The following is a 20,673-nucleotide window of genomic DNA, read 5'->3' as shown; positions in this document are numbered from 1 at the left end:
CTGACATGAGGAAAGTTTCCAACCGATTTCTCATACACAAACAGCAGTTGACCGGCGTTGCCTGGTGAAACGTTGTTGTGATGCCTCGTGTAAGGAGGAGAAATGCTTACCATCACATTTCCGACTTTGATAAAGGCCGGATTGTAGCATATCGCGATTGAGGTTTATCGTATCGCGACATTGCTGTTCGCGTTGGTCGAGATCCAATGACTGCTAGCAGAATATGGAATCGGTGGGTTCAGGAGAGTAATACGGAACGCCGTGCTGGTTCCAAACGGCCTCGTATCACTAGCAGTCGAGATGACAGTCATCTTATCCGCATGGCTGTAACGGATCGTGCAGCCCTGTCTCGACCCCTGAGTCGACAGATGGTTACTTTTACAAGACAACAACTATCTGCACGAACAGTTCGACGACGTTTGCAGCAGCCCTGGGCTCTTAGCTCGGAAACCATGGCTGCGGTTACCCTTGGCGCTGCATCACAGACAGGAGCGCCTGCGATGTTGTACTCAACGATGAACCTGGCTGCACGAATGGCAAAAAGTCATTTTTTCTGACGAATCCGGGTCTGTTTACAGCATCATGATGGTCTCATCCGTGTTTGGCGGCATCGCGGTGAACGCACATTGGAAAAGTGTATTCGTCATCGCCATACTGGCGTATCACCCGGCGTGTTGGTATGGGGTGCAATTGGTTACACGTCTTGGTCACCTCTTGTTCGCACTGACGGCACTTTGAACAGTGGACGTTACATTTCAGGTGTGTTACGACCCGTGGCTCTACCCTTCATTCGATCCCTGCGAAGCACTACACTTCAGCAGGATAATGAACGACCGCATGATGGAGGTAATGTACGGGCCTTTCTGGATACAGAAAATGTTCGACTGCTACCCTGGCCAGCAGATTCTCCAGATCTCTCACCAACTGGAAACGTCTGGTCAATGGTGGCCGATCAACTGGCTAGTCACAGTACGCCAGTCACTACTCTTGATGAACTGTGGTATCGTGTTACAGCTGCATGGGCAGCTGTTCCTTTGCACGCAATCCGAGCTCTGTATGACTCAATGCCCAGCCGTATCAAGGCCGTTATTACTGCCAGAGGTGGTTGTTCTGCGTACTGATTTCCCAGGATGTATGCACCAATATTGCGTAAAAATGTAATCACATGTCAGTTCTTGTGTAATACATTTGTCCAATGAATACCCGTTTATCACTTGCATTTCTTCATGGTGTAGCAATTTTAATGGCCAGTAGTGTACTGTAGTTTCATTTGAAAAAGCGAAGTTGATCCCCGTCTCCTGCAAAGAATATGAGTATGACAACGGACTATGCGTGGCTCATACAGCAGTCTCTCTCATTTAATCAGGTGCAAACATCATAACGATCTCTTGAATGCTCTCAAAAGTTTTTGACGTGAACAGTTCATCTGATCAGCCAGTATACAGGTTGATTTACGACGATATGCAAGTATTTTAATATGTTATTCTACAAATAAAACTAAAGAAAAAAGTTCATATAAACAGAGTTACGCAAAAGATTAGTTACGGAGTTACGGCTAACGAAAGATTTTGCTTGAAATTTAGCTCCTTAGCTAATATGAAGCCATCGCGAAACTGTACAAGTTTAAAATAAAGCACTGTTTCCATTCATTTTGTTTTTATTGATGTGGTGAATCTAATAAAACATTTTCCCAGGACGTCAATCTGGCGAGAAGTACTTACAATTCCTTCAAGGAGAAATGCCCCGCTTGCTCGAAGATCTTCCACTTGCTACGGGACTGCAAATGCATTTCCAACATGACCGCGCGCCTCCACATTCCACCAACCCGTCAATATACATTTAAAAGAACATTTTCCCCAGATATAGATTGGTCAAAGTGCTACACGTCTGTGGCCACTCAGATCGACGGATTTAACACCAATGCATTTTTGTGTATGGGGATGAGTGAAGACACAGTTTATGAGGACAGAGTCAATAGACGTGAGGCTTTGCTTGCTCGCGTTGTGAGTGCAACAGACGAAATTAAGAACGACCCTGTGAAGCTGAAACGAGCAACGAAATCTGTTCATACAAGTGCAGCTAAATGCATTGAATTCAGTGAAGACATTTTTGAACATTTATTGTGAATGTATTATGAAACTGTATGTACACTGTACAATTCCCTTAACACTGAGCTTTGTTTTTTCTAGTTTAAGATGAATTCACGTGTGCTGTGACACTAAAAAAAGCAGATAATCTGACACGTTCATACAGATTCAGTTAACGTTATTACCATCATTTTTTCCAAAATTAATTTCTCTGCAACTTCTGTTGAAAACTTTGGGCAGTTGTCTGGAATTTAAAAAAACAAAATTTGGGCAAGTAATAAATTAAAAGTTTACGAAACTACTTATTTGCTTCTGGAAAACTACTGCAGATACACATGTGGGGCATGATTTATTACATTCACCAGACCAATAACCACAAAATAAATGGAAATCGTGGTTTACTGTAACCTCGTTCAGTTTTGCGATGGCTTCATATTAGCAAAGTTATTAAAGTTCAGGCAAAATCTTTTATTAGCCGTAACTTGGTAACTAAGCATTTGCGGATCTATGTTTATTCGTTTTTCTTTAGTTTTACTTGTAGAATAACATATTAAAATATTTGCATCTCTTCGTGAATCACACTGTACATCCGGAACAACGGAGTAGCATCCACCTTGTAAAATGGTGTGATCCAAATTCATTTGCGCTACTTTATTTAATATACAGGTAATGGCAAAAAATGTGTTTTGTGGTTTCACTTTTTCGTAAAATTTCAGGTTGTTCAGCAGACTGCAAGTTTGGTGAAGTTATTTTGAGAGAAAAGTTCCTTACTTGGCTCGACACCTTCGTCCTTCCACCATGTTCCGCAGAAGCTTTAGTTGGTTCATCCGCATTTTTGTGACGCTGGTCATATTTACTGGCTACTGTCACCAAGTTCCTGTTACAGGTAAAAATTTTGCTTTGTTCGATTCATAAGAGTATGAGTATGATAATGGATAACAATTTATTGTGAAATAATGAACAATAAGTTTAATTTTTTTACTGAGATTTTTGCGAATTTCTTTTTCAGAATCCTATACCGGAGTCACCTTGCATACTTTAACAACCGACAACTCAGGTAAGTGTTTCATCCGTTACTACTAAAATCACCTCATGGTCCACGGGGTTCATTTGGTGCTATTTTATTTAATCACGGCAGTCTTATCTGGTGGTCTGAGACGTTCACGCCGGCGCCGTGGGGCGGCGCTCATATTCAAACACAGTAGATTGCTACTTGAATATATCCAGCTTTTATTTTTAAAACAGTTTAAAACAGCGATAGATGATGTAAAATAATTCTGCACTAATTTAATCTTAATCATGTGATATCTCATTTGTTCAGAATGCTGTCTCGTCCAAGGGTCACACGAACTTGTATTCAGTACTTTTCATTGCTCCTGGATGACAGGCAATACGTACGTCCCACGCTACTGCTTTGCCAGTAGCATAACACCCGTGGTATACGCCGGAGTGAACTTGTTCGGGTATCTGCTTTGGGTCACGCTGCAGACATAAGGATACTGCGAGGGAACTTCGCAACATGATTGGGTGTCAGTGTATCATCGCTTTCGGTGTTCTAGAAAGCTCCAGTTCGAATGCCATTTAGTCATCACGTAGCGTATACAGGATGGTTTTTACCTCCGTATACAGACTCTAGGAATTGATCGATGAGAGGATAAGGAACAAAAAGGTCTAATGAATTTATGTTTGGAAACGCGTGGTTTCCACACCAGACACAAATTATTCATACAGTGTTACAAAGACTGCGGTCTAATACTCGCTGTACCACGCAACGACAGGTACAGTACGTAATGAAAATGGTTTCCGTGTGCCTTGACGCATGCGTGTATACGCGCAGTAGCGTGGTCCGTCTCTCACGTTCAAATCGGCCAGGCTGCATGCGAACAGCGTCATAGGCAGGGTGAATACGCTGCTCCAGTGTCTCCACATCTGGAATGTCCTCTGCGTACACGATACTTCTGAGGTGGCCCCATAACCAGAAATCGCACGGGTTGAGATGCAGTGAACGAGCAGGCCATGCAACTGGAGCCTCTCGTCCGATCCTTCAACCTGGGAAGACACGTTTGAGATGCATCCGGACGTTAATGGCGAAGTGGGCTGGAGCACCATCATAACATAACCATTAGAATCATAAATGGCACTTCTTACAGCAAGACGGCCGTAGGAAATGCCGATAGTTCCCCTCTGTTAGGTGACGTGGAAGGAAGACTGGTCCCAAAATATGGTCGCAAATTATCCCAGCCCACCCATTCCGGCTACACCGATGCTAATGATTCGTTGTCATCGTACCACAGGGGTTCTGCATACTATCCCACAGATGACTGTTATGAAAGTTGAAGATGCCACTCCACATAAGGCTGGCCTCATCGGCGAATAGGATGAATGACACAAATCCTGCAATCATGGTTGCCTGGTGAAGCAACCGACGACAAAACTGCTGCCGATGTGGAAAGTGTCGCTAGTAACCCCTTCACACCCTTTAACTGATAAGCGTAGTAACAATCGTCACGGAGAATGTCTCACACGGTCGTCTGGCTTACCCCGTACAGGCCGGTCCATTGCCTGTTACTGACAGTTTTAATCACATTTTTTTCCATGTCTAGTGTCTCTTCATTTCGGGTACGTCCTTCATGATTTCCTGCATGTTAGGTAATGACGTGCGAGAAAGAGTACGACCGTCTAGGAGGAAAAAATGCATTCTATAAGTATGGCTGCTTCTGTAACAAAGTATGATTGAATTATTGGTCTCTGTCATGGGAACCATGCGTTTCTGGACATCATTAGAACATTTTTGTTCCTTATCATCTCACTGATCAACCCCTAGTTTTTGGACATCGTAGAAAAAAATCATCTAGTATCTTCCATAGACCCTTACAGTGATAAAGGCAATCTGTCTACGGAACGTAATAGTAAAATTTTCAAAGAGGGTTACCAACGCGCCTTTAGTTGCATTATGCTGCACACTGTACGTATTTTTTTTTTTTTTAGAGATGTACTGATGTTGCAGAGTTCATCTTTGACACGCAAGTGCCAAATGTGACACGAAACCAGCAAAATGGAGAATCCGGCAATTCCCTTGGCTACTTACTCATAATTTCGTATACAAGCCAACTTCCGCTATTTCCTTCGTGTCCGAGTAAAACCAGATGTGTCAGATAAATTCGGCTCTAAAAGTCACGTCCTAACACTTCATATCAATTTTAAATAAGTTATTCGTGTTAACTGTATCAAAATCCGTGTTTGTGTCGCACTATATTCCGTATTTTCGTACGCTGTGTGCCATGAAAAACAAATTTTGTGCTATAGCATCCGTTACGAGCAGCATTTATCCTCTATAAAAATTCCGGAGTGGCAATCTCATTCAGTGATACGTTTATCCCATCATTCATTGTATATCAACGTGAATAAATATAAATTTTTGAGAATTTTAATAAGTTACCAGTGAAGAGAATTACGTATGTCATAGAAAATCAGTGTTTTTGTAGCGCTTGTTGTAAGTTGCATGTCGTGTTCCACTGTCTGCATTCACCGCAAAGTAATTATTATCTTGATTTTGTTTTCGACTACAGCCTCTAAAAAAATTCAGGAGATTAGTAGCGTTTATAGAAGGTGATACTGAGGCTGTAAAGGAAACATCGATCTGAGTACGGACTGCTTCAGATATTAAGGGTAACTAGTCATACTTGGAGCTTAACTGGTCAAGAGTATAAAAATGAATCTCTAGTGAAGAGAATTACGTATGTCATAGAAAATCAGTGTTTTTGTAGCGCTTGTTGTAAGTTGCATGTCGTGTTCCACTGTCTGCATTCACCGCAAAGTAATTATTATCTTGATTTTGTTTTCGACTACAGCCTCTAAAAAATTCAGGAGATTAGTAGCGTTTATAGAAGGTGATACTGAGGCTGTAAAGGAAACATCGATCTGAGTACGGACTGTTTCAGATATTAAGGGTAACTAGTCATACTTGGAGCTTAACTGGTCAAGAGTATAAAAATGAATCTCTAGGCTTAATTTAATGACACTTGTTTACTATTCTGTAAGACATTAAACCAGCCACACTGCAGCCCTACTATGAACACTGTCCTCGAACGTGGGGAGAATTAGCCGACGCTCATAAGCTAAGATCAGCCGCCTGCAAGCTGCTGTGCGTGAGTGCTTCGGGAGAGTTACCAACAGTCATGTATCCGATATACCACAGGTACCTCACACTATCATATCGTGCTGTCACTTCTACACGAGGTACATGATCTGTCACCGCCCATGCACTTGGCTGTGACCGGTCTGCTAGTGGCAGTACTAGGCTGCATTGACGGTGGAGGCAGGGACCGGGGAGGAGTCAGCACGTGGTACTCATCACCATAACCAACAAGTATGAGGCGCAGGCTTCCACTGAAACCGAAACTGAGTCAGTGAGACTGACTTCAGCTGTTGAGTAACACGGTATGTGCTGTGTCAAGAAGGGGCAAACATAAAAGGATAGGATCTATTAACAGGCGGAAGTTCAAATGTACGGCAAGTGAATGTATCCCTTAGGGAAATGCAAAAAGCGATGTGAGGGAACACTAAGTGCAGTCAGTGTGTATGGCTGGGAGCCTTATTCAGCATGCTACAGAGGCCATTCAGTCAGCCACTGAGAGAGCAGGGCGCTACCAGCTGCTGACTGTGCTCTGTGGCCACATTTGGATCATTAAAATGGCAGAGAAGGTTGACAAAGCTGGCCTCATCTAATTTCAGTGAGACTCACAATTTGCTGCAGTGAAAAACTGGTCGTGCATCCCACGTTCTGAATCAAATGGAACGACTGACTCAGAGTTCGAAGGTTCTGTGACAAAGCAGCCTGAAAATTCTTGGACTTGCATGAAGGGGTTGAGTACTCTATGGACACCCTAAATGGGTCAGGGGTGTGGTACACATCAGAGGCTGCTGCTCAGGTAGCTGTTTGGGTGCAGAGTGTACACAACGGCTTTCAGATTAGACTACTCTTCGTTCAGTCCAGATAACGATAGGGACCTGAAAGTGTCAGTAATAGTTCCAAAGAAGTGTCACATACTTGCGAGAGTATTAGAGTTCCAGTGGCTAACTTCAGAAGCACTGATATCAACGTGCCAGGGTTTGAAGCTGCCCCAGTACAGGTCACATAATACCCGGTACAGAAAGCTGGTGAAAACGCGGAACTTACAGCCGTGAGACACTGATAAAACTTTCAACCTGTATCGAAAATATACACTGAGATAGTATGGCATTTGCCACAGGTAACAAACAAATTGTACCAACCAAAACAGAAACATAAATTGCGTGTAAGGATTTCTGGGAAAGACTCAGTATCATGGTGGGTATTAATTTGGAATCAGGTCCCTCTGTCAACTTCTAGACCTTCTCCAGATGCAACCAAACATTATGCAGAAGGCTAAAGCACTGTTATATAAGTTTCCAATTCACTCTCTCATTGTTGAAATAGATGTTAATTGGTTAAATGACAGTTCAGTAAGGGGTGGGGTTCTGGTGAAACATTTCTAAATGAGTTGTCTGGTGATTACCTAAAACAGTCTGTTTGGGAGCCCACTCATGATGTTGCACCTGATAGTTTCAAAATGACCATACCTCTTTGAGGAAGCTCACAAAGAGACTAGTATCAATGACCATGGTTTACAACATGCAAATGGCCACTAAAACAAGTAGCAAAATACATATATGTTCAGAAAACAAGATAAAGAAGCAATTGTGACCTGTTTGAATACAAAACTCGAAATATTTCGCTCTTGAGAACAACATGTACAAAAATTGTGGTTGAGGTTTACAAGAACAGTCAGCTGTGCACTTGGTATGTATGTAAAGCAGTTCACGATAAGAGGGACACTCCACGGTCAGCATTCATTTGAAAGAAACATGTAAAGAAAAAGAGACAACTGGTCAATGAATGCTAGGCAAAACGTAGCCCTACATGTAGGAAGATGCTAAATGTATTTGGCTGATGAGAGAGAATTCCGGCCAACCTACTAAGCCTACTGAGTCACAGATAGGCACAACAAAAAGACTCTCATTATTAAAGAAACACTGTCTTTCGTGGTGGAATGACGGTTATGTAGTGCTGGAATGGGAACAGGGAAGGGATGGATGAGTGAAGACAGTAACTAACAAAGGTTCCCACAACCTGCCTGGTGTCCTCCTTTGTTAGTCACTGCCGTCACCCAACCAGCAAGGTGCCCTGTTCCCATTCCAACACTGCCCAGCCATCATGCCACCACCACCCCAGTCTTTTTATTTCTCTACTTTTCTGCTACTTCCCCTCCCTCCACACCCTTCTGCTGCCCTCCGTCTAACCTGTAGCACTTCACTGTCCACCACCCCACCACCCTGCCACTCCTCCTCTCCCCACACCCAGTCGCCACTCCCACCATGCACTCGTGCTGCTGGTCACAATGTGGTTTGAGTTGCCTGAGACTGCAGTCGTGTGTGTGAGTTGCGTGCGTGCGTTCTTGTGTGTGTGTGTGTGTGTGTGTGTGTGTGTGTGTGTGTGTGTGTGGGAGGGGAGTGTACGTGTATGCATGTCTGTCGTCTATTGTTGACAATGGCCTTATTGGCCAAAAGCTTTAATTCTGAGAGTTTGTTGTTGTGCCTATCTGCAACTCAGCAATTCCGCTCTATGCAGAGTTGCAAGTTTCCTTTTCGTAATATTGTCACATTCCATCCTGGATGTTTCATAATTTGATTCCTACTAAGACTATTGTAATAGAATAGGAACGATCTCTCACAAAACCAAGGAAATTCCGGTTCTATGTAAAGCTGGTACCAAAGTTAGTGTTCAGACACTCGTAGACTGGGTAATGACAGAAATTAAGAATAGAAAATAAAAATCAGAAACTGAATTAGTTTTCCGAAATGTTTGTTTAGAGATGGTACTGTGGGGTATTGCTCCAATTTGTGACAATGACAGATATAGATGTATAATTAGTGTCACTAGTGTGGAGAAACAGCTGAAATTTAACAAGGCTCCAGAACCTGATGGAATCTCTATCAGATCCTTCACCGAATTTGCGACTAAGTTAGCCCCCTTCTTAACCAAAATCCTTCTACAAATAACACAATAATAAATTGTAAATATCTATCACAAATAACAATGTCCAGTAGTTGGGAGAATTCCGAGGAGACACCCATCAAGTAGAGGAGCAGCAGGAGTCATTCACAAAACTACCGTATAATAAATATCCTTGCCATCCATTTGTTATAGGATTCTTGAACATATTCTGAGCTCAAACGTAATGAGGTTCCTTGAATAGAAGGACCTCATTGCCAATCAGTATGGATTTCAAAAATAGTGACATTTCTTTCATGACATCCTTAAAGCCATAATCAAGACAGTAGGATAAATGCAGTAATTCCGGATTTTCGATAAAATCATTTGACTCAGTACCGTAACCACACTTATTACCAAAAGTAAGATCATATGGCGTATGATGCGAAATTTGTGGCTTAACTGAGGATTTATTTGCTAGGGAGGACTCAGCGTGTTACCTTCAAAGCAGAGAAATTGGTGTGAACAATGTAAGTGTATTGGGACTCGCAGGTTCTATTATATATTAATCGTCTTGCAGCAATTTAATAGTTTTAGAATTTTCGTGGATGGTGCAGTTATCTATAATGAGGTACTATCTCAAGAATTCTGCACAAATATTGAGTAGGATCTTGATAAAAAAAATTATAGTCACCAATGAAAGAGTACAGCTGGTACCAGTTAATTCATACAAATCTCTGGGCGTTACAATTTGGGACATCAAACGGAACGATGATGCGCTCTCAGTTGGAGATAAGACGGGTGGAAGGCTTCGGTTCATTGGTAGAATACTATGGTGATGTAATCAGTCCACAGAGATGATTGTTTACAATTGTCTCATGTGACGATACCGAGAATATTGCTCTAGTGTGTAGGAGCCGTATCAAATAGGACTGGCAGCAGGTATTGTAAACACGTAGAGAAGAGCAACACCAACATTCAATGCTTCTTTGATCCATGAAGAAACTGAACTGGCACACTTTGAAGACAGACGGAAACTATTCCGATAAACCCCACTCTGAAAGTTTCAAGAAGCTGATTTACACCTCGAATCTAGCAATATACTACAACCCACCACTTATCGCTCTCACAGGTGTCGTGAGGATGAAATTAGCAGACTTACAGGACGCACAGAGGTAATTTAAACAACCATGCCCAAGCTCCATATGTGACTGGAATGTGAAGAAGTCCTGATAACTGATACATTACGAGGTACCCTCTGCCATGTATTTCAAAGTGGTTTGCAGAGTATGGATGCAGATGTATACGTAGATGAACAGAGTTGATGGGGTTATCGAACAGAAAATGTAAGATTTGTGTTTGAGAAATAACTTCCCTTTTTCTTAAGCGTCTAAATTCAGTGAAGAGTGGGTTAAAATTAAGAGCTATTAGTTTCTAATATATCCGTTAATCAATGGCCGATTTTTCAGTCCATTGTGGATCCCATTATTCTGGATTACGAGAAAATTTGCTGTCACGCATACTTGAGAACTCCACACGACAGTTTCAAGCGAGCTCTCGTAGCGATCACTTTTTGATGTGCTCCCTTGCGTTGACTGTGTTGCGGGTTTGACGATTCGCGCTCTACACGTTCTTATAAGTCTTTTGGTACTTGTAGCGTCGTTATCGTAGAGGAAGAGCGTATAGTGTGAGATCCGCCAAAGTTATACACCTCAACCTAGCCACCACACCTTCACGATCGTAGTCATCGTCACTTAACCTTCTGACACTGTCCTGGTGATACCGCCACCCTAACAGGTTCATTCTTCACACCAGTGCAGCAGGCCATTAGCAGCAGAAGAGCAGGCCATATTACTAAAATGCTCTGTGCCGACTCTCTAATACCGTCCCCGACTGTGAGGTACCGGGTTCTGATCCCCTTCTGCTGTTGGCACAGTGCTGAAATACAGAGAACACTCTCGGTTTCATCCCCCGAACCCCCCCCCCTTCCCCCACCTCCCCACGACACATTTGCTCGGTCGAGTATCTACAGTGTGAGTCACTAACCATTGTCACCAAGAATAACTTGAAAAGTGTGATAGAACCTCAAACGTTTGTGGGACAAAGCGTGCATGGGACGATGGGGGTATTAACATGCCGTTGGTTTTTTGTTGCTTGGTGGAGTCGTGTCAAACATATGAAGGTCAATTTTGTTTTTTTAAATAACATGCTACAGTTTGGTACTTATTTTATGAAAGCGGCTATCGAGACGAATCCAATGATGTGTAAGTTCTTTGAAGGTCAACAGGGTCACAAAGGTAGCATGAACGTGAATTTACAGAAGGTGTTCGAATGGCTCCAACCTTCTTATCATGGACTGAGTGGTAGTCGTCATCACATCAGCACTTATCAAAGCACCAGCTCTGACATTTCTCTCTTGAATATCTTAGGTGTGGTAGGAACGTCTTTATAAATAATGTCTTTTACGAATCCACACAAGAAAAAAATCCAAAGGTGTCAGGTCTGGCGAATGAACCCCTAACAACACATCTCCTACGCATCCAATCCTACAATTTGGGAATTGTCCCTGCAGCTCATTTTTAGCCATCTTTGAAAAAGGTACTGGACACCCATCGTGTTGATACCACATTCTGTTCCTCGTTCCTAAAGGTATTCTTCCAATAACAGACCTAATGTTCCTTGCAGGAAGGTGGTGCACTCCCTACCATTAAGATTTCCTTGGATGAGTAGGGGCCTATAATTCTGTCCTTCAGCATCCCACACTATAGATTCATCAACCACAGCTTTGGTGTGCAACTTGCCACTGCCAACATGAATTTTCAGTTGCTCAATAGTGAATGTTATTCAGATTAATATTTCCATGAATGTAGCCTCGTCAGTAAATAAAATCAAATTAATATATCTGTCATTCCTCTGAATATGAAGTTGAGCCCGTCGGCAGAATTCAATGCGACGCATATAATCGGTAGCAGTTAATTCTTGGTGGAGGCGGTTATGGTGGCTGATGACCTTAGAAGTTAAGTCCCATTATGCTCAGAGCCATTTGAACGGTTATGGTAAGGATGAGATTTATGTAGATACGTACCAAGTGCACAGCTGACTGTTCCTGTAAACCTCAGCCACAATTTTTCTAAATGTTGTTCTCAAGAGCTAAATATTTCGAGTTTTGTATTCAAATAGGTCACAATTGCTTCTTTATCTTGTTTGCTGAACATATATGTATTCTAATACTTGTTTTAGTGGCCATTTGCATGTTGTAAATCATGGTCATTGATACTAGTCTCTTTGTGAGCTTGCTCAAAGAGGTATGGTCATTTTGAAACCATCAGGTGCAACATCATGAGTGGGCTCCCAAACAGACTGTTTTAGGTAATCATCAGACAACTCATTTAGAAATGTTTCACCAGATGTCTTGTCTCCCCCACCCCTTACTGAACTATCATTTAACCAGTAGATTGTGGCCCAATTAACATCTATTTCATCAATGAGAGAGTGACTTGGAAACTTATATAACAGTGCTTTAGTCTTCTGCATAATGTTTGGTTGCATCTGGAGTAGGTCTAGAAGTTGACAGAGGGACCTGATTCCAAATTAATGCCCACCATGATACTGTGTCTTTCCCAGAAAGCCTCACGCGCAATTTATGTTTCTGTTTTGGTTGGTACAATTTGTTGGTGACCTGTGGCAAATGCCATACTATCTCAGTGTATATTTTCGATACAGGTTGAAAGTTTTATGAGTGTCTCACTGCTGTCAATTCTGCGTTTTCAACAGCTTTCTGTACTGGGTATTATGTGAGCTGTACTGGGGCAGCTTCAAACCCTGGCCAGATTCCCTTGTCATTTGACGTGAACTAACACAAGAATCTCGAACCACAGTGGCAAGAGTACCAAGTTCCGTTTACTCGTTAGTAACTTTCCTTCGCCTGATATGCTTCCGACACGTTCAATATCCAGTTGTTCTCAATTTATCATACACATATTTAAATGTACGTCGTATAGGGTGGGTCCGTTGAGGATATCTTTCAGCATATAAGTCTCTAGCTCTCACTGAATTTCGTTGGCACTCCCCGCAAATGAGAAGCATATCGACTTGTTCTTCGAAGGAATACATCATACACATTCGCTTGATTCGACAATATCAGTGCTGTATTGCGAAACCGTCGAATGGTGTTTACATGTGAAAGGCACGTTAGATGGATATACTATATTCGGCGAATATTTACTATTTGCACGATATACGAGAGAGAGTTGTCAGAGTATGTGCTTCTCTAATTGGTGATGTGGTAAGGAATACCAATCAATCCATGATAAGAAGATTGCAGTAATGCATTGATACCGATGGTCATCACTTGGAACACCTTCTGTAAATGGACGTTCATGCCACCTTTGGACATTCGTTGACCTTCAAAGACCTTACTGTTACACATCATTGCATTCGTCTCGATAGTCGTTATCAGAAAACAAATACCAAACGATAGCATCCCATTTAAAAGAAAAAACAAAGTTGACCTTCATATCTTTGACACGACCCTATCTAGCAATAAAAAACCAACGTCATATTGTAGCCCCCATTGTCCCATGCAACATTTGTTAGACAAACTGTTTAGCTACTGTCATACTTCCGGAGTTACTTTAGGTGACATCAGTTAGTGACTCTCCCTGTACAAACGGTACAGTTGATCTGATGCATGCCCATACTTCCTCCTCGTAGAGAACTTCGATAAGAAGAATGGTAAACTCAGTAACATTTTTCTGGTTTTGTGACTGCATTGTAGGTATATAAAACTGCTGACGTTTCGGTCACTGTTGCATATGTCCTTCTTCAAGGTGTTTTTGCTTACAAAACATTAAACCAAAACACACTGCAGAAGGTCACTTGCAACAGTGACAGAAACATCGGTGGTTTTATAATGCAGTCACAAACCCAGAAAAATTTTACTGGCTGTGACAATGGCTGCGGAAGACTACAGTTATATTTAACATTGTTAAACTCCATCTGGTGTTACTGGTCAAGCTGTTGCATGCCTGTAGCTCTCATTTAAGGCACGACATTATCAACATTAGCCTGACAGGGAGAAACAGAGTTAATATAAGGCTGAAGTCCGCAGTGGCTGCCAGTAGAGTCCTCCGTTCTCAAAGTTCGCTGTATGTATCGACACCTTCCTGCTTCATACATAGCGCATTATTCGCCATGTTGGTGTTAATTCGACAGACGAGCAGATAGGCGACGAAATGCAGAGCCAGTACCATATCGCAAGCACCAAATGCTAAGTCAACAAACATCATTTAAATCCGGAATTAAATGTGCTGCTTCCAGTCTGCGTGGTAATTTTCCGATCACAAACTACCCTCACATGTTGCTGTCTTGGGGACCGACCATTCTGTCGAACCTGTATCACTGTTACAGATATTGTCTGTATTTGTCTTGCGTCTTATGTAACTTCTTTGCTCGTTTCTACTTAATACGGCTTCTGTATGCCATGCTCTTTAATGTAACAATGACCCAGCACTGAAATCACTCGAAAACAACTTAAAAATGAGCAGCGGATGCATTCATAAATCTGATAGAATGGCAACTGAAAATCAGTTGGAGAGACGAGATTATAGGAGAGGTGGTGCGCATGTGTGGCTATTCATCCAAGTAGCGTTCCATACCCGAAAACGGCGGTTCAGCCTTATGCAACCTGACTAATGCACATTTTCGTTAACTGTGTCGGTGGAACATTTTACAAAAACAAGAAAACGCCACACAAAGACTGTGTAAATGTGAAAACCCAGTTTGTTTTTGCTGTATAAAAGAAATGTATACTTCTCTTTCAGCTCTAAAAATTAGCCACAGCTAATTCATAATGTTTTAGCAATGAATGTAATATTCTGAAACACAAATCTAAATACGTTAAAAATCAAAAAACATTTTCTGCTTGCACAACAACTCATTAAGTTTTCAAGATGTGTGGGTAATGTGCAAACGCCTTAAAATTGTGGGAAACTGACTACTTCAAATGAAAACTATTGAAAATATTAGAAACTAACTTCTTTTATATTGAATTTAAATCAGACAACACCATTTTTAAACGAAACAGTAATAGAAAAATGCTTCATATGCGCAGTTCGCTTGCAAAATTCGCATATGTTAATATCTCCTTCATTTTCGGCACGCAAAGAGTGACTCCACTCCTCACACACTACAAATTTAATCTACAGTTCTCCCCGAACGTCTTTGAAAAATGCGCCTCCACAAAAAACACAAATGGCATCTTCTTCAGTAGGTTTTTTTTCCCCAACTGGGAGATCCAAATCTGACTCGCCAGAAGAGACATTTGGTGCATTGGGCTCTTCAACTGAATCCTCAGATAACTTAAGCTGTTTTCTGCATGGTTTTCTAGGAGGAGCTTCACGTTTTTTCTTGCTTTTGGTAGGTGCCTCAGGAAACTTCTGTTTACCCTTCATTAAGGGGTCTTCAGGGCGTGTTTTATAAGGCGAAGATGTCAAAATAGCTCTGTTGTAAACCTTCCTCTTTGGAGGAGGGATTGGCGTGATGTCTTGTGCAGACACACCCGCGTTTGATGAGGTATTTGACAACGATGTTGACCTTCTGCTTTCTCTTTGGCCATCTTCACTTGGGCTGTCAGTTGTCACAGGTCTGAATGCGTTTTGAGTGTCTTCTTGTCTGAGGTCATTACTTCCACCTGGAGATGCTGGATTCTCATCAGGTCATCTCACACTTCTGGCCTCATCTAAAGCCGACGTCACAGCTATAAAGTCGATTTATGCAAAAACAGTCCTATCACATGGGAAAATTCCAGTCTCCAAAAATCATTTTGCAGCAGTAGAGCCAGTCTGGCACTTTAGGTAGGCTTTCCCAAACAACACAGATATGTCATATGGTCCTAAGGGCCGGCTACTGTGCCGCAACCATTGACGAACAAAGCGTAATACGTTTTTAGAGTGCCCATAAAGGTCGTATCAAGCGGCTGAATTTTATGAGAGGTGTGAGGCGGGATGCTTACGATTGTAACATGGTTCTCCCTTGCACGTTCTATAATTTGAAGGTTTCTGGCATGACTGTTATGCCCATCAAGAAGTAACAACACAGAAGATTCTTTTGAGGGATGTGCCTTAGAGCCGGCCTGTGTGGCCGTGCGGTTCTAGGCGCTTCAGTCTGGAACCACGTGACCGCTACGGTCGCAGGTTCTAATCCTGACTCAGGCATGGATGTGTGTGTGTGTGTGATGTCCTTAGGTTAGTTGGGTTTAAGTAGTTCTAAGTTCTAGGGGACATGACCACAGATGTTAAGTCCCAAAGTGCTCAGAGCCATTTGAACCTTTTTTTTTTTTTTGTGCCTTAGAAATGAAGTTGTCAAACCACTCTGAGAAGAGCTCAGTTTGAATCCACCCTGAAGGATGGCATTTACCAATTACCCTTAAGGCTATTATAGTCTTAATCATGTTTTCAGCATCCCACTTCTTCACAATAACTCTTGGTTTCCCATCAGTTAGCTTTCGTGGCATCTAGAAACAGACGCAAAACGTATTAGAAGTAATGTATTTCATGTTGGTATTGAGGAAACGTTTCCACAAAGCCATCCTATGTATGCTTCCACATTACCTACACAATGGCCATTTTCAATTTCGGTAGATTACATTAAGCAACTATCCATTTAAGGTTGACATAGGACTGCTAAAACCTTCTATGCACCTCCCTTTATAAGCTATCAGTAAAGAAAGATATCTACAAAGTATGTAGATAAATATAATACCACAGCTTCCCTCGAAAAAGGTTTAGAAAATTGCATCACTGTCACAGCGCCTGTTGCTCAGCTGACTGCTAACCCTCTACCATGACAAACAGGAACTATTGCCACAATTTCTGGCTGCCCTACTAGAGTACAACACTCTGCACGCCAGGTACTAGACGTTCCCACATTACCCACACGCTTCCACATTTGAACCCCTACCTCTATATATGAACGTTTCTTTATTTGTCCCTCCTTCGACTCTATACCATTCGATTATATGCAATTAAACTTTGCTGATCTGTTGTGTGTCAACAAACGGAGGCTTTTGAGTTGTATTAAAGTTGCTTAAGGAAGATCTAGAAACTGTAGGTGTCGAGAATAGAACACGCCAAGAAGAAACAAGAGCAATTATTGATAAAAGTGAAGCAAACATTTTAGCAGCAGTAACACACAATGCAAATGTAACTGAGAGGCATCTCGGAAGTTGCCAGCTTTCAACTGAATGCAAGTGGCGGCAGGCGAAAACGCTATCCATCTGTGCAGGTGCGCCAGCATTGAGGCGTTACCATAGACGTCTACTCATATTTTATTTTCGAATATGTGGTGCGCTGTCCTTTCAACATATTTGTTTGTGTCACATTGTTCAGCGGCAGCTCTTGCATTCCCGTATGTATGACGTACGTGAAATGAGTTGAACATAGATACAGATTTTTCAGTTCATGTCTGACGTAACAAGTGGTGTTAATTATAAACTTCAAACTGCAGCTCGGCATAACACAACTGGCTCCATTTTCTCTTCTTTTTACAAACTAATTGTAATAGTTTCCGCGAAGCAATAGTTTCACTATCAAGCGAACCGGATGGTGCAGTCGTTACGAAATTGGTTCCTTATTACGGAAGACGAAGGTTTCGAATCTGTGTCTGAGCATCCAGATTTAGGTTTTCGTGATTACCTTAAGTCGCTCCTGGCAAATACTGGAGTGGTTTCTTTGAAAGGGAACTGCCGGATTCGTTCCCCGTCATTGAAACATTCCGACCGTGTGCTCCGCCTCTAATGACCTAGATCTCGACGGGACTTTGAGCCCCAGTTTCCTCCCTTCCTCCCTTAAAATCAGATTTTTACAAAGAGCTATTGGTCAATGTAGACCTCTAGCACGGAAGAAAAAGGCATCACGAACCGCAGAAACAACGAGAAACGTGAAGTAAGAATGGAAAGCAATCGACTACGCGCTTTTCGATTCAGACGAACACTGCATACCGATCTATATCTTGGTGCATTAGACTGTGGTGCTAATTATGATTTGAGGCATCACACAGGTGGGGTTATCGTAAAAACTGATAATTGTAACTTGTAGTGCCATCTAAAATGAAACACCAGCAATGCTCTGAGCAGGTGGATAAGAGAAACAGACGAAATTACATTCATCACCCTCAACATTATCATTGTTGGTGACAGGTGACATAACTCTATCGAACATTTGTTTGCACAAATGACCACTCAGGTTATTTTAACATATTCACACGCAGACATTCATGGGATGAAGTAAAGGAACTTAGGTTCACTGGGGGGTCATCACCTGAATGTCATAACATTTTCTGCGCCTGACATTAACCAAACACAGAAGTTCTGAATAATTTTCATTGCCGATCATCATGGTTTTGGAGAGACACGCTTCTGGATGTATTCCATTGAACGGCAAAGTAGAGGAGTGTCACAGGCATACATTTCTATTTTATTGACCACAAAATCCAGGCAACTTCACACTGATCAACAGAATCACACATACCCGAAGTCGACATTGACCCATACTTAATGGAAGTCTTCAACAAAAACATGATTTATAGTCCATTTGACTTCTGCAACAGCGATTATCCCTGCATGCCTGTCGGGAAATGCCGGAAAAGTAAGAAAAGATGACTGTCGGCGAGACTACACCTGGCAATGATACCAGTTTTGTCGTCGACCATTGACTGAAGATACCGAAAAATCGATCACTTTAAAACTATATAACAATGATACATCATATCATTACAATATACCACATTCACCGTCGTCCTCGAAAACGTGCAAGTCTCACACCAACAGCGAGTAGTGGAATTTGGCAATTTCGGAAAATGTTAAATCCAGCCTAGTCTCGGATCGCTAGGCAACACTCAGGCAAATCGTATTCGTGAGTTTTATTACGAAAGGAAAAGATAACAAAAGTTTGTCAATTTGACAGATGTGTCGCAAGCAAAGGGCGACATGAAAAATACGCAATGATCTTCAGTATAAACGCCAGCCGATGTGGCCGAGTGGCTCTAGGCGCCTCAGTCCGGAACCGCGCTGCTGCTACGGTCGTAGGTTCGAATCCTGACTCGGGCATGGATGTGTGCGATATCCTTAGGTTAGTTAGGTTTAAGTAGTTCTAAGTCGAGGGACTGACCTGAGATGTTAAGTCCCATAGTTCTCAGAGCCATCTGAACCATTTTTTTCAGTATAAGCAATCCTAAGTCGCTGATATACTAGTGCCTAATCTCGAAGCTGCTGTGGAACTCGCTGACCTTGAAGCTACCACTCAGTTGGGCCGCGACCAGTCGGGCGCGGCGCTAATGTCGTCTTGGCGTAGGGGCCGCCGCTCTCGCGTTGTCATCCTGGAGAAGCGTCGGCCAGCGTGCGATTCTCACAGCCATCTCCTCTCTATCGTTCACGACTGATATACCGGCGCTTGACTTTACGCTGTAGCAGAAAACATCGGCGAACAAGTTGCAACGCTGCCAACAACGTAGAGCAGTTCCAGGTCGTCCTAGTTTGTAGTCGTCCGACGGGTTAGGCCGCTTGTATACTGGTCACCCAAACAGTGCAGAATGCTTTTGTTTACCATTCAGAATAACGATGTCAGTGAAGCGATTTATGTTCCTGTTGTCTGCTTTGAGATTTCAATATATGAATTCTAGGGAAGAAAGAAGAACTAATGGACGCGCTACTCTCACTCAGAAATATTTGGAAATTTCATTCTGAACTGTCAAAAAAATAAAAAAAAATAGCTGCTCAGAATATTTGACAGTTGGTGAACTGCTTTGCCCTTTTAGAGGGAAATGTTTTTTCAGGGTTTATATGCACTCGAAGTCTGTTAAATATGGCATCAAGATTAAGTCCCTTTGCGACGCTAAAACACACTGTTTATACAATGCTTTTATCTATACAGGCAAAGCAATTACTAATGAAATAAGCCAACTTTCAGTTCCAACACAGAATGTACTGCAGCTTGCAGAACCTTTATTTGGAACAAATAGAAATATAAGTGCCGATAATGGGTTTTCTCCTGTGGAGCTCGTTGACAGACTGATTGAAAATGGTTGGACCTTCATTGGAACGATGAACAAAATTAAAAGGGAAATACCACCAGAATTTTTAGCCAATAAACAAGGGGTAGTAGGATCTACGTTATTTGGTTTCATGAAGGATAAAACATTCGCATGTTATGTCCCCAAGAAGGATCGAAGCGCAGTTGTGACCTCATCAATGCACCATGACAATTCAGTCAATGAAAGTAGTGGAAAACCTGAGATAATTGAATTTTACAACAGAACGAAAGGTGGTGTTGAAACATTGCATCTGAAATTCGCCAATTATTCAGTCTTTACAAGAACATTCAATGTTGCGAGTGCAAATGGATTTGTATTATGGAAGGCATCAAATGGTGGAAAACGTATGAAAAGTAATAATTACAGAAAATAAATTGGACTAAATTTTATAAGGCCCTTTATCACAGAAAGAAAGTTTCTTCATGTTCAGTAGATTTGAGAGTAGGATAGATAATTTTCTAGGGGCAGCTGATAAACCACAAAATG

At 42.0% G+C, this 20,673-nt stretch overlaps 1 protein-coding gene across 1 annotated transcript in view; it reads left to right on the top strand.

The window, feature by feature from the left end:
• Positions 1-2,818: 2,818 nt before the first annotated feature.
• The window catches only part of LOC124553324 (speckle-type POZ protein-like B), a 36,139-nt gene continuing 18,284 nt past the window's right edge, over positions 2,819-20,673 (top strand). Inside the window, exons 1-2 of the mRNA XM_047127202.1 lie at positions 2,819-2,973; positions 3,097-3,144. Coding sequence (XP_046983158.1) covers positions 2,886-2,973; positions 3,097-3,144 — 136 coding nt within the window. The 5' untranslated portion in view covers positions 2,819-2,885. The remainder of the gene's footprint in view (positions 2,974-3,096; positions 3,145-20,673) is intronic.

Source organism: Schistocerca americana, chromosome 11 (genome assembly GCF_021461395.2).
Source record: "Schistocerca americana isolate TAMUIC-IGC-003095 chromosome 11, iqSchAmer2.1, whole genome shotgun sequence".
In the NCBI taxonomy this organism is placed as follows: domain Eukaryota; kingdom Metazoa; phylum Arthropoda; class Insecta; order Orthoptera; family Acrididae; genus Schistocerca; species Schistocerca americana.
The sequence above is the reverse complement of the archived record's forward strand: the minus strand, read 5'-3'. Positions and strand labels throughout refer to the sequence as shown.